Source organism: Pristiophorus japonicus, chromosome 9 (assembly GCF_044704955.1).
Source record: "Pristiophorus japonicus isolate sPriJap1 chromosome 9, sPriJap1.hap1, whole genome shotgun sequence".
Classification (NCBI taxonomy): Eukaryota; Metazoa; Chordata; class Chondrichthyes; family Pristiophoridae; genus Pristiophorus; species Pristiophorus japonicus.
The window spans coordinates 72,348,106-72,366,244 of record NC_091985.1 but is presented as its reverse complement, the minus strand read 5'-3'; the positions used below and the strand labels follow the sequence as shown (position 1 = coordinate 72,366,244).

Here is an 18,139-nt window from a genome sequence, read left to right as displayed (position 1 = left end):
TTGACACACATGATATTGATACACATTATTCATCATATAAGAAGTTACAGTTCACAAACCAAGAATATTTGTTGAAACTAAGTTCAAATAGAAATACTGTGCTTTACTGAAAATATTTCTATGTTCTAGCTAATCTCTTGTGATGTTGCTCATACATATTTTGGGGACTGGACCATGATTGTGATATTAAGTTGCTACGGTGGATCTGTGCTTTATTTGGTCAATCCCTTTAAGGTCATACTAGGGTCTAAATAGGCATATACCGTGGGTCAAATAGAGACCCACTTTGAGTTTCTGTTAATGTGGTGTCAAACATTGAAATTCTTATTTTCAACCCTTTGTGTTCTTGGACAGATTTGTGTGAAGCTTTGGAAGTTGATTAGTAAGTGGCAGTGAATTGTCAAACATAACGGTGCCACCCGTAATGCTGATGAGTGTGAAAGGAATGGGCTTGGGCAATATAGGGATGCTTTATGGTGTTGGTGTGGGATGGTGCCAACCTGGTGCATCATGTGGCAGCCATGGCGAGGCCATCTCTAGCGTCCCAGGTAGCAATGTGGTTGGATGCTGATGCCCTGTGTCCTGTGCAGCATCAGCTGATTGCGGGGAAGGTTGGTGTTGTTGTTGCTGCTGCTGGTGTGCCTGGTGATGTTGGTGTGCCTGGTGATGCTGGTGTTAGGGCTGATTGTGGTGGAATTCTGAGGACAAAGGTGAGACAGTATAAACCGTACTCATTCTGATGTAATAGATGACAGGTGAACTTGCGATGACAGAAGCAATCTGTCAATGGTGAGAGAGGTTGTTCCAGTGAGGTGACACTGGATAGAGAGTTTGCTCCAAACACTTGTAACCTGCAGAAAGCTCAATCTGTCTTCCAAATGCAGTAAGCAACAACTTCTGAGCTTGGAAAGTGAGCAGCAGTAAGATGGGAGCTTTTATAGCACATTTCCAGCTGTCAAATAGAGATGATTCCATGGACATTCAACTCCTGCCCTGTTTACCTGACATGATCCCCGAGCAGTGTGGACCCCATGGGTGACCTGGTAAATGCTGAAGGTGAGCTGAAAATACAGGTACAACGTCCGAAATCCAGAATTCTCGGGATGGACTCCGTTCCGGTTTTGGGGTTTTTCCGGATTTCAGACAAGGAAATCAATAGTCTGAAATCAGGAATCCTCGACCGAATCCATGCCGGGTTTTGAGCGACGAAGGCCTGAAACCGTATTCCGTTAAGGATTCCGGAATTCAGACTTGATTTTCTTGTCTGAAATCCGTAATCCTCGAACTATCCCGTGCCGGATTTTGGCTTTTGTCTGGTTTTCGGACAATAATTCCGGATGACTCCATCAGGTATGCGCAAAATGACCGGTTTTTGGACAATTCCGGTTTTCAGAATTCTGGATTTGGGGCATTGCACCTGTACTTCTTAATGGGCTGTTAACAAAGGTATAATGACCTGAATTGCCTCCCCCGCCGCTGAGTGACAGACCCGAAATCGGGGAAAGGCGCATGGCAGCGGGTTGACTGTGGGGCCGACCTGCTGTCAAAAAAAAAACATTTTCCCACCCGAACTGCCACCGATCACACCCGCTGACCTCCCCCTACAAAATCTCCCTCAAAAAATGCTGTTTCTGTCTCCACGGATGTTGTCTGACCTGCTGAGTATTTCCAGCGCTTTCTGTTTTTATTTCAGATTTCCAGCATCTGCAGTATTTTGTTTTTGCCTTTATTGGCCAAATAAAGCACGGAGCCACCGTAGCAGCTAAATATCACAATCATGGTCCAGTCCCCAAAATATGTACGAGCAACATCACAAGAGATTAGCTAGAACATAGAAATATTTTCAGTAAAGCACAGTATTTCTATTTGAACTTAGTTTCAACAAATATTCTTGGTTTGTGAACTGTAAATTCTTATATTAGTAATAACGTGTATCAATATCATGTGTGTCAAAGTTCTTTGACTACTTTAACAGGTGTGCATTTACTTTGATAACTTTCAATCGGGTTTCAAATTAATGTCGATTGAATTCATAGGTTATTTCACATTTCTGTATACTTAATCTGACAGGTTTGAGCGGCCACAAACACAATATTTTCTTTCGAAAGATTTACCTGAGAAATATGAAGGGTTCAGTTTCGAGTTGTCATTTAACATTAGCTGCTGCCTTATTGTTCTCAATTTTTCATGTCATGGCATGTTCACAACACCAACTACCTTTGGGATCGTGGGACCACTCACTTTCTTAATATATAATACATTTGACTCGGAGTCAAATGTAGGGATGATTTTAACAACCATTGGGTGACACAGCAGGAACCTGCTGGTTTCAGTTAGATACTGGCATGCCCACGGCAGAATAGGGTCACAGCGATTCGAAGCGCTAGACCTCAAAATATGCCGGCTGTGGACTTCTCGCTTTGGTTTCCATATTTCCGAATGGAGGCAGTTCAAAGAAGGTTGACTCCGGGGATGAGGGGGTTGACTTATGAGGAAAGGTTGAGCAGGTTGGGCCTCTACTCATTGGAATTCAGAAGAATGCGAGGTGATCTTGTCGAAACGTATAAGATTATGAGGGGGCTTGACAAGGTGGATGCAGAGAGGATGTTTCCACTGATGGGGGAGACTAGAACTAGAGGGCATGATCTTAGAATAAGGGGCTGGCCATTTAAAACAGAGATGAGGAGAAATTTCTTCTCTCAGAGGGAATTCGCTGCCTCAGAGAGCTGTGGAAGCTGGGACATTGAATAAATTTAAGACAGAAATAGGCAGTTTCTTAAATGATAAGGGAATAAGGGGTTATGGGGAGCGGGCGGGGAAGTGGAGCTGAGTCCATGATCAGGTCAGCCATGATCTGATTGAATGGCAGAGCAGGCTCGAGGGGCAGTATGGCCTACTCCTGCTCCTATTTCTTATGTTCTTATGTCTTAAAGGGAGGAAAGTGAGTTAGAAGCAGCTGATGGCCTGCTTGTTGAAATTTGGTTGGCCCTTGGCTGCCTGTCGGCATTCAGGACCAAGGTTTTAGGAGAGTTTCACGCTTGGGAGGCGGGGCTGGGGGGGCCGGAATGGGAAGAGATGTAAATGCCCCTGCTTCTCCTACCATCTCAAAGGAAAGTGAAAAACGTGAAAGACCCTCTTCTGCTTGTGATCCACTTCTGCCTTGAGTGGTGTGGGATTGGTAGTTTGTGCAATGTGCATAGAATAACGGTTGGGGCCTGATGACGGCATCAGGTCTCAATTTGCATATTTAAACATTGTCCCGCCGGCATCAGGTGGGTGCATTTGCCACTTGCTTAGAAGAGCAGGTGAAAATCAGAGACCATGGGATCCAGCCCAAACATCAGCAGGCAAGTTATTGGGTTCATTTTAACTGTTTTTCGCTGGGTGAATAACATTAAAATCAACCCAATATTAAACTAACCCGGTGGGAAAATGACTGATTCAGATCGGCCAGGTGTAAACCTTGCGGCCAATCCAATCAGATCAAATTTCTTCTGGGCGGGTGAGAGTAAAATTAGAGCATGGGGGGGGGGGTGAAATTCGGTAGCGCCCCATTTGGGGCGTAAAACTTTTAACATTTTGAAAAGTTAGCAGCAAGCGCAAACGATTGCTAACTTCTGCTAAATTGGGATTCAGTCCCCCCCCCCCCACAAATGAAGGGGGGTGTTAAATGAGGCGCTAATGACCTCAGTGGGGTACTGCAAGGGCACTGATGGCAGAGTGCTACCCAATTTCAAGTAACTTGTTTTCAGCAATCATTCTTCAATCCTTCACACGGGCTGCTCTTAAAAGGAGGTTATATCAAGCTGCACCTGCTCATTTTCAGCATTGCTGCATTTACATAGAAACACAGAAACATAGAAAATAGGTGGACGAGTAGGCCATTCGGCCCTTAGAAACATAGAAACATAGAAAATAGGTGCAGGAGCAGGCCATTCAGCCCTTCTAGCCTGCACCGCCATTCAATGAGTTCATGGCTGAACATGAAACTTCAGTACCCCCTTCCTGCTTTCTCGCCATAACCCTTGATCCCCCGAGTAGTAAGGACTTCATCTAACTCCCTTTTGAATATATTTAGTGAATTGGCCTCAACTACTTTCTGTGGTAGAGAATTCCACAGGTTCACCACTCTCTGGGTGAAGAAGTTTCTCCTCATCTCGGTCCTAAATGGCTTACCCCTTATCCTCAGACTGTGACCCCTGGTTCTGGACTTCCCCAACATTGGGAACATTCTTTCTGCATCTAACCTGTCTAAACCCGTCAGAATTTTAAACGTTTCTATGAGGTCCCCTCTCATTCTTCTGAACTCCAGTGAATACAAGCCCAATTGATCCAGTCTTTCTTGATAGGTCAGTCCCGCCATCCCGGGAATCAGTCTGGTGAACCTTCGCTGCACTCCCTCAATAGCAAGAATGTCCTTCCTCAAGTTAGGAGACCAAAACTGTACACAAGATCATAGCTGATCATTCCCTCAGTACCCCTTTCCTGCTTTCTCTCCATACCCCTTGATCCCTTTAGCTGCAAGGGCCATATCTAACTCCTCTTGAATATATCCAATGAACTGGCATCAACAACTCTCTGCGGTAGGGAATTCCACAGGCTAAGAACTCTCTGAGTCAAGAAGTTTCTCCTCATCTCAGTCCTAAATGGCCTACCCTTTATCCTAAGACTGTGTCTCCTGGTTCTGGACTTCCCCATCATTGGGAACATTCTTCCCGCATCTAACCTGTCCAGTCCCATCAGAATCTTGTAAATTTCTATGAGATCCCCTCTCATCCTTCTAAACTCCAGTGTATAAAGGCCCAGTTGATCCAGTCTCTCCTCATATGTCAGTCCCGCCATCCCGGGAATCAGTCTGGTGAACCTTCGCTGCACTCCCTCAATAGCAAGAACGTCTTTCCTCAGATTAGGAGACCAAAACTGAACAGATGAGGCCTCACCAAGGCCCAGTATAACTGCAGTAAGAACTCCCTGCTCCTATACTCAAATCCCCTAGCTATGAAGGCCAACATACCATTTGTCTTCTTCACCGCCTGCGTACTTCATTGCGAGAGGGATGGAGTACAAAAGCAGGGAGGTCCTGCTGCAACTGTACAGGGTATTGGTGAGGCCGCACCTGGAGTACTGCGTGCAGTTTTGGTCACCTTACTTAAGGAAGGATATACTAGCCCTACAGAGACGATTCACTAGGCTGATTCCGGAGATGAGGGATAGACAAGATCGAGGCAGAGAGGTTGTTTCCACTGGTCGGCGAGACTAGGACTAGGGGGCACAGCCTCACAATACGGGGGAGCCAATTTAAAACCGAGTTGAGAAGGAATTTCTTCTCCCAGAGGGTTCTAAATCTGTGGAATTCTCTGCCAAGGAAGCAGTTGAGGCTAGCTCATTGAATATATTCAAATCACAGATCGATAGATTTTTAACCAATAAGGGAATTAAGGGTTATGGGGAGCGGGCGGGTAAGTGGAGCTGAGTCCACGGCCAGATCAGCCATGATCTTGTTGAGTGGCGGAGCAGGCTCGAGGGGCTAGATGGCATACTCCTGTTCCTAATTCTTATGTTCTTATGTTCTTATGTTCATATGTACTTGCATGCCAACTTTCAATGACTGATGAACCATGACACCCACGTCTCGTTGCACCTCCCCCTTTCCTAATCTGCCACCATTCAAATAATATTCTGCCTTTACGTTTTTGCCCCCAAAGTGGATAACCTCACATTTATCCACATTATACTGCACCTGCCATGCATTTGCCCACTCACCTAACCTGTCCAAGTCACTCTGCAGCCTTTTAGTGTCCTCCTCACAGCTCACACTGCCACCCAGCTTAGTGTCGTCTGCAAACTTGGAGATATTACACTCAATTCCTTCACCTAAATCAATAATGTATATTGTAAAGAGCTGGGGTCCCAGCACTGAGCCCTGCGGTACTCCAGTAGTTATTGCCTGCCATTCTGAAAAGGACCCGTTTATCCCAACTCTCTGCTTCCTGTCTGCCAACCAGTTCTCTATCCATATCAGCACATTACCCCCAATACCATGTGCTTTGATTTTGCACACCAATCTCTTGTGTGGGACCTTGTCAAAAGCCTTTTGAAAGTCCAAATACACCACATCCACTGGTTCTCCCTTGTCCACTCTACTAATTACATCCTCAAAAAATTCCAGAAGATTTGTCAAGCATGATTTCCCTTTCATAAATCTATGCTGAATTGGACCGATCCTGTCACTGCTTTCCAAATGCACTGCTATTTTATCTTTAATAATTGATTCCAACATTTTCCCCACTACTGATATCAGGCTAACCGGTCTATAATTACCCGTTTTCTGTCTGCCTCTCTTTTTAAAAAGTGGTGTTATATTAGCTACCCTCCAGTATATAGGAACTGATCCACAGTCGACAGACTGTTGGAAAATGATCACCAATGCATCCACTATTTCTATGGCCACTTCCTTAAGTACTCTGAGATGCAGACTATCATCCCCGGGGGATTTATCGGCCTTCAATCCGATCAATTTCCCTAACACAATTTCCCGCTTTATAAGGATATCCTTCAGTTCCTCCTTCTCACTTGAGGGAGAACTGTGAGTTACTGAAACAACTTTCTGGGATGGCTGCTGGAAATCCTCTGCAAGGGAGAGGGCAAGGCAATTCAATGATGTGGCATTGGAGGCATTGGCAGGGGCAGTGGAGAGAAGGAGGGATGCGCTATTCCCCTTATCTGGAAGGAGGCCATTTCCACAAGTCTTCAGGGCGATGTGGAGAGAAGTGGCCGAGGTGGTGTCGGCCAGCACCGTAGTTGATCGAACCCTGACACAGTGCCGCAAGAAGTTTAACGACCTCAGTCATGTGGTCAAGGTGAGTAAATGCTTTCACATCTCTTACATACCAACCTCTGAACCTCTGTCTGTGCACACTGAGCAAACAACCACTCCCCAGCATTCATCCACCAAACATGTGCAGCTACTCAAACTCACATCTTCATCTCATGCCTTGCCTACATTCACAACTATACAATCACAGCAGGCATATCTCCCACATACATAGCTGGACTCTTACTCACACAAGTTCCTTTCTTTTGCAGGACAACATGGCACAGAATAGGAGGGAGTAGTAGAGGACTGGTGGGGTGAACCTCAACTACAGGACTGCATTGTCTGCATTTACAACACTAAGATGTCGACCCCACTAGGGGCAACAACGGTAACTTTATCCCCTTTTCTTTTTTCATCCTACTTCCCTGTCACACGGGAAGGCTTTATCACTTTCCAGCTCCTGATACTTTCTGTCTTCTTTGCTCCATTCCTGCCCCCTGCCCTCACCTTATTGCAAGTCTTGTGCCATTTATGCTTTCAGATCATCAGCAAGCAGATGTGCAGCCCATACCTGAGCCCTTGACACTTAGGAGGGAGAAGAGGAGGAAGAGGAGGAGGACCCAAGCACCACGTCATTGTATCTGTCACCCGCAGGCACCAGCTCAGAGCCTGGCACTATGCAGTCCTTAGAGATTAGCTTAGCAGAGGGGTCTGCACTCGGTGATGCACTGGGGCCTAGCGGGCCACAGCAAGGTCAAGGGGAAAGGGGAAGCCAGCTTCCAAGAAGGAGAGTTCACGCACGAGTTCTGCTGCACAGGATTCAGATGAGGACTTTGATGGCGAGGCGTTCACAAGAAGGGTGATGGCCATGCACCCTGACATGACAGGTGCAATGGTAATGGCGCCAGAGAGCCTCTCCGCTATAGTAAGGAGCATGGAGGAGTCCTTCTCCAGCATTGCACAGAGCTCTGCGCACACCATGGAGCCCATCATTCCACTCTGCTGACGATAGTGGACTCCCAGAGAGACCGTGTGGATCCAGACCTCATGGGCGATGTGGCAGCTTTAACTGCAGTATAGTCGGAAGCCATGCAATGTCATAGTGCTATCATGCATAGAAGCTCAGACTGCTCTCATGCAATCTCAGCTGGATGCCACGCATTCTCTGACTGCTGCCATCGCCACTGGGTCCACCACAGTCAACCGGGGATCTCACAGTGTTGCAGCAGGGCACCAATCTATGCTGAAGCAGATTGGTGGAGGCGCTGAATGCTTCCCCGGGGTGTGGCAGTGGGTCAGTGGAGCGGGAAGCTGCTGTCCTCTCTCAAGATGACAGCATTCCTGATCGCAGCACTGCCAGTCCGCCATTGCACTTGTTGCTGCATGTCATCCAGCCAACTCAGACTGCTGCCGGCCAGCCTGAGGTGGTGCATAGAATCATAGAAACTTACAGCACAGAAGGAGGCCATTTGGCCCATCGTGTCCATGCTGGCTGACAAAGACCTATCCAGCCTAATCCCACTTTCCAGTTCTTGGTCCGTAGCTTTGTACGTTACAACACTTCAAGCACAAATCCAAGTACTTTTTCAATGTGGTGAGGGTTTCAGCCTCTACCACCCTTTCAGGTAGTGAGTTCCAGGCGCCCACCGCCTCTGGGTGAAAACATTTTTCCTCAAGTCCCCTCTAAACCTCCCACCAATTACTTTAAATCTATGCCCCCTGGTTATTGACCACTCCGCGAAGAAAAATAGGTCCTTCCTATCCACTCTATCTCGGCCCCTCATAATTCTATACATCTTGTGCCGAAAATGCCCATCGCCCAAAACGACGTGCACCTATGGGTTTTGATGCGTTCTGGTTGCCCCATGTATGGTGACGACCTAATTGTTGAAATTCAGCACTTAGGGGATTTTTTTGGAGCGGGATGGAAGTGGCCTCATCATGGGGGCGGATCGGAGTGGCCATCACTAGCAGGGCGAAAGTGAGGGCGGGGCAGTGTAGCCGAGGCTGTCAGTCTTCAGCGTCATGCTGATGACATCATTGCGCTGGCACGTCACAACGTCTCTCCCCTTCAGTTAAAGAGGAGGGCCACTGCGAACTCTGCAGCCACTTTAGTGGCAAATACTGGGCCATCAAGGAGAGTTTCAGACGGGCCAGCGGCCTGGCACCCAAGAGGGGATACCAGGCTGCCTGTTGGTGGCCCGGCCGAACTCGCGGCCACAAATGTCGGACCGACCTGGCAGTTGGCCGAAAAAAAAAATTATATTGGAGCCTCTTTAAGGGCGGCCGCACTGCCATGCTACAGAGAGTGTACCAACAGCAAAAGCTGTCGGGGGCATCGACAGGTGGCGGGGCTGCTCCTGCGGGGTAATACTGGGAAAGGGGCAATTTCCTGAGGGGAATTTCGTGAGGGGGTCCCCGGCAATCAGTAAGGGGTCAGTGTGTGCACTCGGGAAAATCTGCGGAGTGGTCCCAGACACCGCTCCAAAACTGAGGTAAGGCAATTTCCGCGGCGACTCAACAGCTATTTCGGGCTGCCCAGGGGCCGTCGCTTTCAGGCGGCCAGAGGCCTCATCGGAAGGGGCAATTTCGGCCCCCTCAATTAGGTCTCCCCTCGACCTCCTCTGTTCCAAAGAAAATAACCCCAGCCTATCCAATCTTTCGTCATAGCTAAAATTCTCCAGTCCAGGCAACATCCTTATAAATCTCCTCTGTACCCTCTCTATTGCAATCATGTCTTTCATGAAATGTGGTGATGAGAACTGTGAGCAGGACTCCAGCTGTGGCCTGACTAGTATGTTATACCGTTCAAGCATAACCTCCCTGCGCTTATTTTCTATGCCTCAGCTAATAAAGGCAAGTATTCTGTAAGCCTTCCTAACCACCTTATATACCTGTCCTGCTATCTTCAGGGAGTCCAAGGTCCCTCTGTTCCTCTACACTTCTCGGTGTCCTGCCATTTATTGTATATTCTCCTGTCTTGCTAGCCCTCCCCAAATGCATTACCTCACACTTCTCTGGATTGAATTCCATTTGCCATTGTTCTGCCCACCTGACCGGTCCATTACAGTCTACAGCCGGGCCTTCCAGGCCCAGAGCTGGTCGAGGGTGTCCTGCAAGGCCATCTGTAGTCAGTGGCCCTAACACACAGCAGCCTTCCACCAGACATACTGCAGCCACACAGGGGACATATTGTGGAGGAACTGTGGAATAGTTAAACCAAGTGTAAAGAAGGGATGTAAGGAATTGCACAAGGGTGATTGTTAAATATATTTGTTGTTTATCCTACTGTTAAGTGTTTAATTAGAATGTTGCATCTTTGGTGGTGTCTCTCATTTCTGTTTTGGGGCTGTGGTATGGAAGGGGAAATAGATGTGCTGATGGGGACGTGCAGAGGAACCAGGAAGTGAGATGGAATTCACTGGAACCGAAATCTGATGAGACGGTCGCGGACTGCCCTTGTAGAATCGCGATTGAGTGGCTGCCTCTTCCATCACTGGTGTTGCTGATCCTGCTCCTCTTCGTACTCCTGCCTCTCCTGCTCCTCCTCTTTCTCCTCCTCCTGCTCCTCCTCCTCCTGAGATGGTAGAGCCAAGCCTGGTTGCAATGGCTGCGCCATCATGATGGCCAGGTTGTGCAGCATGTAGCAGATGATGACGAAAAGGGACACCTGCTCAGCCGAGTACTGGAGGACTCCTCCCGAGTGGTCAAGGCAGTGGAACCGTTGCTTGAGTAATTCGATGGTCTGCTCAATGTTGTTCCTGGTAGCGGCAAGGCTCTCATTACATGAGTGCTGGTCAGGAGTGTTGTGGTTGCAGAGAGGAGTCATAAGCCAGTGGAGAGCGGATAGCCATCGTCTCCGACCAGCTAACCACGAGCTTGATGCGGTGGCTGGAAGAGAGCTGGCACACCGGTCTGGCGCAGAATGAATGCAGCATGGCTGCTGCTAGGATAGCGGACATTGATGATGAGGATTCTGCGTGTGTGGTCGCACACCAAGTGCACATTCAATGAGTGGTAGCCTTTGCAGTTACGGAATACCTCAGGATTGTGATGCGGTGCCCGCAAAGCAACGTGGGTGCAGTCAATGGCACCTTGCACCATGGGAAAGCCCGTTATCCTGGCAAAGCTATTTGCATGCTCATGCTGCTTCTCTTGAATCATGGGGAAGGAAATGTATTCCTTTCTCCTTCTGTACAGAGCATCTGTTACCTTGCGGATGGAGCAATGGACGGCAAATTGGGAGATGTTGACGATGTCTCCTGTTGTACACTGGAAGGATCCGCTGGTGTAGAAATTGAGTGTGATGATGATCTTGACTGCCACTGAGAGAGCTGTCCTCACCCTGGTCTGAGGCTCAAGGTCTGGTTGCAGGAGGTGGCAGAGCTCTGTGACCACGTCCTTACTGAGGCATAGCCTTCAAACACACTGTTCCTCAGTTAAATTGATCTACGAGAACTGCCCCCAGAATACCCTGGGAGGCTAAGGTCTCCTTTTCACAGCCCTGTTGGGTCTCCTCCCTCTAACCACATTTTTCTGTCGTTATCCCTGCCTTTCTCTCTGCCTCCGACGGTGACGTTAGAGCAAGAAGTCGAGTGCCAACACAGCCCCCGTGAAACAATATAAATGTTGGCATTTCAAATCTGCCCTTAATGAAAGACAGTAATGTTTAACAGCCAGACACTCCATCAACTGAAAATCGCTGAAATCTGTCAAACAACCTGTCTGCCTGTGTGGTAGTAAGCTGCAAATAGTAATGGCTGACTAAAATTTTTGCCAAAGATGGTGTCTTTAAATAGTGCTCCTCCAGCCGACTCCCAACTGAAACTTGACAGCTGAAGCTGTCGTTGTCAGCACCAGGCAGGAAGAGCGACTGAATTTAGCTTTTGGGGCGGTAATGCAGCGCTGCGCACGGCGATGACATCATCATCGCTGGGGTCAGCCGAGTGGGCGCTACCTGTAGCGCCACCGCGAAGCACCTGCCCAATTTAGCGGGAGGCGCTGTTTTTGCCGCGCCAGGCGAAAACTCATTTGCAGCCTGTTAGCGCCCCCGGCGGGCGTTAACGGAGGTGCAAAGTACCCTAATTTCAACCCCTAGAAGTTTCTTTGCAGTATAGGTTGAGGAGCTGGAGGGTGCAAAACTGAGGTGATTCAGTGCCATCACTGGCAGGAGGGTGTATCAAAATGTGACAATTTTACATGGATAGTTTCCATTAAAAATGTGAATGTAGGAATTTATAATAGGAATGGGCGCAGATGTTATATATATATATTATAGATAACTACATATATGACTACAAAGAACAACAAAGAGGGTAACAGGCTACAACAATTATTTAAATATACACCATTCACAGTTGGGATCTGTGTTCAAATGCAGCCCAGACTGATGGGATATGTCTCTTCTACCTGCTGGCTTTATAAGTCCTAAATGAAATAAAGCCAGTTCCTATTGAGCTTGAGCTCACAATACATAAACTGCATTAACTAGGTACTAAATTTGGAATTCTGTAGCTTATTGTTCGCCTATAATAGAGGGAGTCTTACTCTGCAATGAACCATGCCAATCACACATGTAATCATTGCTGACTTTAGCGTGCATCATGCTGAAACTGAGTATTCATTGCCCAACACTAACATCCCTCAGCTTGAACACCACAAAATCCACAAAAAATTGTAATAGAAACTGAAATAATATTATAGTTTATTAACATTTTCTATTACTCTATAATAGTATATTAATATATTTTCGTATTAATCAAAGCAAAAACCTATGAAGAAGACTCTTACTCGTGAAATTATTGGCGGTGCAAATTGATTAGTGGTCTGTTCTTCATCAATGTTGATACTATATCCAATCACTTCTCCTCTTATTGAATTCTTGCTAGGTTGTACCCACGTGACATTTAAAGCAGATGATGAAAGTGGGAAAACTGATGGTGCAGCCATAAACAAGGGTTCTAAAAGGATTAAAGACATGTCAACTTAAAAGAAGTTTCTGGTACATCAAATGATAAGGCAAAAAAATATTTGCAGAAAGTGTCTGTCTGTAGAAAACACTGAAAAGAAAGGAAAATGTACACATTTAAATTACACCTTGTCATTGTCTGAAAATCTGTTTGACAGTAATGTTAAAGCTGACAGTAACAACATGAGATTTTCCATTTCATTTTCAACAGTGCATTCATCCTGTTTGACTTTTACCCAATTTAAAACTAGTTTATATGTAAACTTGTCAATCTAGCAATTTACTCAGGGGAACAAGTGTACTTTACCAAGGATGTTGCAGTTCAGAAACCTGTCAAGAAATGCCTATAATATACTCCTTTTCATGTTCATTGTTGTTTAAGTAGCATCTATTGGAGATCAATACTCTCCATTACAGAATAATTTTAAGTTTTCAAATTGAACCATATGTATTATTAAAAATAATATGGCAGTATGGTTAATGAATTCTCTTATGTTAGAATTATGAACCATGCTAAATATTCTAGACACATGGTTAACACACAGATAAATAGACAAATTAAATGTCTAAAGCAGAGTATGAACATGTTTAATATAAACTACTATAACTAATTAATTAACTACTAGTTGATCTACTGTGGCATTGCTCATGGGCTGAATAAAATTTGTGTTTATGATCCTGCAACTGCTTCTGTGCTTCTTTTCTATGCTTTAATTATTTTTCTATGTTCATTGTCTTTCTGTTTATCTTCCTGGTCCTCTTTCTTCTTTTCCCTTTACACTCACATACTTTTCTCCTTGTAGCATCTGTTGCCTGGATATTAACATGGGTGGGTTACGTAGACCGGGGGCGGGCAGAGCTTCAGAAGGGAAACCTGGAGATCCCTGCATGCTGTGGAGTTTTAACACAGTGTGTGTCTTCTGTCATTAATTGTTTTTTTTTGTCTGGAAGTCAGCCTGATTGATAGGCTTGATTTCCAGTTGGACAGGAAGACTCCGAGGTCCGATCCATGACCTTGGTGGGGGGGGGGGGTCCAAACCCCGATCCCCCGGGGTCTGATACCCGGCACTGATGGAACCGATCCTCAATCCTGGGATTATTTTTAAGGAGGCGCTGATGGTGGTGGGTGGGGGGGGGGGGGGAGCATAGGGGGCTGGGGAAAGCAATCCTGTTCCTTCTGGCCCACAAACAGTGCTATAAAGGCATTTACCTTCTTCCCAACGAGTGGGCAGGTTGGAGTCGGGGTTCAGATTTTTAAAATTTTACCATCCCCAATCCCAACTATTTTGAGCTGTTAAATTCAGCCCTGTATCTCTTCATCTCTGACCGTTTTTCTATCTATTTGCATCAATCTTTCTGTAAGTTGCCTTTTTGTTTGTTTCCTATATCAATTCCAATAAGCTTTCATGCATGTTTCATATATGAGAGGGCACTGGGGCTCAGGTGGAATTTGGGGGACTATGATTAGCATGTGGAGGGTGAGCAGCCTGGGGCGGAGGGTTAAGACTTTAGTGGTTGATGTGTGGCCTGGGGTACTTTGGTGATGAAAGGAGTAATGGATAAAATATTTGGTAAAGGTGATCTGCAACTTTGGAGGACACTGAATACGGTGTGGGAACTCCCAGGCAGGGCGCTGGGGCTATTGAACACAGAGGGCTTTTGGGTTCAGTAAGCACTCTGAGACACACTGGGCAACAATAAGCAATTAGGGAGGTGTAGTAAGCGCTGATATGGTTGTGGGCATTCCCAGACACAGGTTGAACACATATTCACAGTGAGAACTGAAGGGAGGGGCAACCTGGGAATGTAGTGCAGAACCTTCAATTCCTGGGAAATGGAATGCAACACCAGTCTGTGGAGAATGGTGAAGCCTGAGGTTTGGTGTTACTATCAAGAGGAAGAGAGCAGGTGGTGTCCAGGACTAGCAGTCATCATTGGGAGGTTAAGTGCACACCTGATGAGGAAACAGCAATACAAAGATTGGAATTAGCCTCATGTCACTTTCAACAGTATGGTCTCATACTGGCACCCAAAAGTATCATTTTCAGCATCACTCTGTATTATTGGGAAGTTTCATAAATAGGGACAGATTTGCAACCAACCTTGATATATTGGGGCTGAATTTGCGGCCTCTACGGGCGCATATGAGGTGCATGAGCTAAAGCCCAGAACTTGCGATCTTGACAGATTGTACGAATCCAAAGGAAATGGGCTACACGGGAGAAGAGTTGGGCTATTTGCCCAACTTTTGCCCAGCGAATGCCCATGAAATTCTTACGCCTGGTAAAAGCAGGCATAAGGCTTGGTTTTACCAGCATAAGAGTTGTGAAAAGCATAAACATATTTTTTTTTCATTATGTTTATACATTAAAAACCATGTGCAATAAGATAAGTTTATTTTTATTTTAGCCCCGTTAAAACATGAGAATTTATTTTTCAAAAAATGTTATTTTTGTTTTAAATATTTAACTAAATGCCATTTTAATTAATTTTAAATATGTCATTTAAAAAAAATGTATTTGATGTGTAGAGGTATTTTTTATGTGATCCCATTCATACTTATGGGAGTTCTGTACATACCGATTTGAGGTACTGAAATACATGATCAGCCATGATCATAATGAATGGCGGTGCAGACTCGAAGGGCCGAGTGGCTTACTCCTGCACCTATTTTCTATGTTTCTATGTTTCTAAGTATGATTGGGATTCCCTTCTTTGACTGGTCGGGCAAGCCCACGTGATCCCAGGGGTGATTGTGAACCGCATGCGCTCCTGGGATATGTGGGCCTCTACGCAGGCCTATGCACAGAGGCCCAGGGGCACAAGACGCTGAACCTCCCAGACCACCAAGTAAGTTCGTAGATTTTTTTAGGTCGGAGGCACCTGCCCGTGGGAAGTCTCCGACCGCAAATTCAGCCCCATTGATATGGGATTGTGTGAAGATGACTTGATGGCTGATGATGGCAAGACTACATCTGAAAAGAGAGTCAGGTCTGAATTAGAGTTATTTATTTACTATAGTGATTTCATTGATGGATTTACCCATGTGACTACCCTTGTAGGCTTGAGTCCTGGACTCTAGGTCAGGTGTGGCATTTGTCAGCTGAATGAAAACCAGAATTTCCAAATATTACCCTCGTATTAACAGAAGTAAATAGCACAATGGAATTTTTTGATGAATAGAATATGTACAGCAGTCTTTTCTAGATATCTCAGAAGAACAGGAGAAGAGGCCATAGAAGGCATACCAGTCAAAGAATTCACTACTTCTGGGAGCAAAGTATTGTAACAGAATCAATATACTGAGCATTAAGGAAGGCAGGAACTTTGGGTCCGCTGTGAAATTTTGATTACCTTTAATCTCCAAAGTGATGTTGAGAAATTAGAGTGGTTCACAGAATCGTTTAACTATTAAGAGAAGCTAAGAAAGTTAAGTCTATTCTCATTATAAAATAAATTATGGTGGTGAAATTGTTCTATGCCAATAGCACAAAACGGGCTCATAGTTGGCAACAAGTTTTACACCTTCTACCTAAAAGCAAAGTTATTTGTTAAAATGTTTTTAGTTTTATTGATTGGAAAAATTAACTAATCTGAAACTAGCTTTTCCATTTCTAATTCCATACTTTTGATAATTGGTTAACCTGGAGAATATTTCATTTAAAATATTAATGAAAAACCTCTGGTAAAACGACCCTGTCTTTGTGCTGTGATAGACCTGGGATTACATTATATGCTTGTGTTTTTTCCTTAATTAAAAATACAACTGTTTTTAAACCTTGTGCCTGATCGAATATATCAATCTAACAAACATCTTTCACTGCTATGTTATCAAATGAAAGACAAACTACAATTATATTCATGTATTGTGCAAATCAGATGATAAAATTTGTCAATACTAACCAGCTTCTGCAGTTCTTCCTGACGCCCACTGTGAGGATGCACCGCCTGCCATATTAACTGCGTACACTTGAAACTCATACACAGTAAATGGTACTAAATTAGTAGCTGTTGTATGAGTCTGTGGTGGAATTAAAACGTTTTCATTAGGTGATTCTATGACTGGATGAGGGTTAAACCATCCACTGTCTTGAAAAATGCGCCTTTGAGGAGGATTGTGTAACCCATCTGGTTGTAAAAGTCCTCGCATGTAGAGTTCATATCGAATGATTATTCCTAAGAAGAAATTTAGGTTAGAAATTTATATTTGCACATTTTGCCTCTTGCCCTTCCCCTCCACAAATAAAACTAATACCACATTGTATTTTTGAGGTGACATTTATCAAGTTACAATTATTGAAGTAAATTCAGAATCCTGTTAAATGCAATAGGTCTAATCTAACATATATAACCAGACGTGCAAATAGAAAGTATACATGTATAACCAGACTTGCAAACAGCAGAAATTACTTGACAAATACAGAAAAAAGTAATTTATCAATAAATAATTCTATTTGTTACTGTACATGGTGGTTAAATCAAAGAATGTAATGGAAATGAGATACTGTAGGAGAGAATATCCTCATGGTATATACTGCTAAAGAGCTGCTCCCATTTGATACATGTTTTATTATCGCACATAAGCATGGAGTAGTTTAGATATCTTATAAGTCACCTCATTTTTAAAGGAAGGCAGAAGCAGTAACAACAAAAAGTTTCACATCTTTCCAAATACATAATAGGAGATTATCGTACAGCTATGAATTATTATTTGTTGCAATTCATTTCAGTTGTAGACTAGGGAAAGGTGAAAGCATAAGGATTATTTTCACTCGCATTTTGATTTTACTGGGGGACAAACATTTATTTGTAAGTTATTTGATTGCTTACACATGAAATTTGCATGTATTAAGCTTCAGATAAATAAAAATACAGAAATAAAGAGGAAGGTTGGTACATTGCAGTTCCTTTGCATATCAGTAGATTCATATATTGATGGATTTTATTATGCGTGTATTCAGAAAAGCAGTCTGGAGGTGCTGATTAATTTTATAAATATGAATTGCATGACTTTGGGACTTATATTCTCAAAATAATAGCAATGCATATCTGCTAAGTATTGAATAGCACCTTAAAGATACAAATAGTTATACATTTAGTGACCATTTTATTTAAAAATATTGAATATTATTCATTTGGTTGGTTCTTTAAATTACAAAAGCCCTTTCATCACCTTAGCAATACTTCCGTCATGATCCCCTGGGTAAGTGAAGAGTTCTTCTTTTTGAGTTGTTGGCTGACTTTCTGTAAAATGTACTGTTCAGTCTTTATCATTCTTTAGTCAGGAATATAGATGTATCTATGTCAGGATAATATACATCTCATGAAAGCAATTCTAGCAACGTGAAAACATT

At 44.4% G+C, this 18,139-nt stretch overlaps 1 protein-coding gene across 4 annotated transcripts in view; it reads right to left on the bottom strand.

The window, feature by feature from the left end:
• Positions 1-18,139, bottom strand: part of ush2a (Usher syndrome 2A (autosomal recessive, mild)) — a 1,282,968-nt gene that overhangs the window by 838,389 nt on the left and 426,440 nt on the right. For all 4 annotated transcript variants that reach the window (XM_070889457.1, XM_070889458.1, XM_070889459.1 and 1 more), the window contains exons 18-19: positions 16,689-16,961; positions 12,608-12,777 (exon numbers count right to left, since the gene is read on the bottom strand). In XM_070889457.1, the coding sequence (XP_070745558.1) occupies positions 12,608-12,777; positions 16,689-16,961 (443 nt within the window). The remainder of the gene's footprint in view (positions 1-12,607; positions 12,778-16,688; positions 16,962-18,139) is intronic.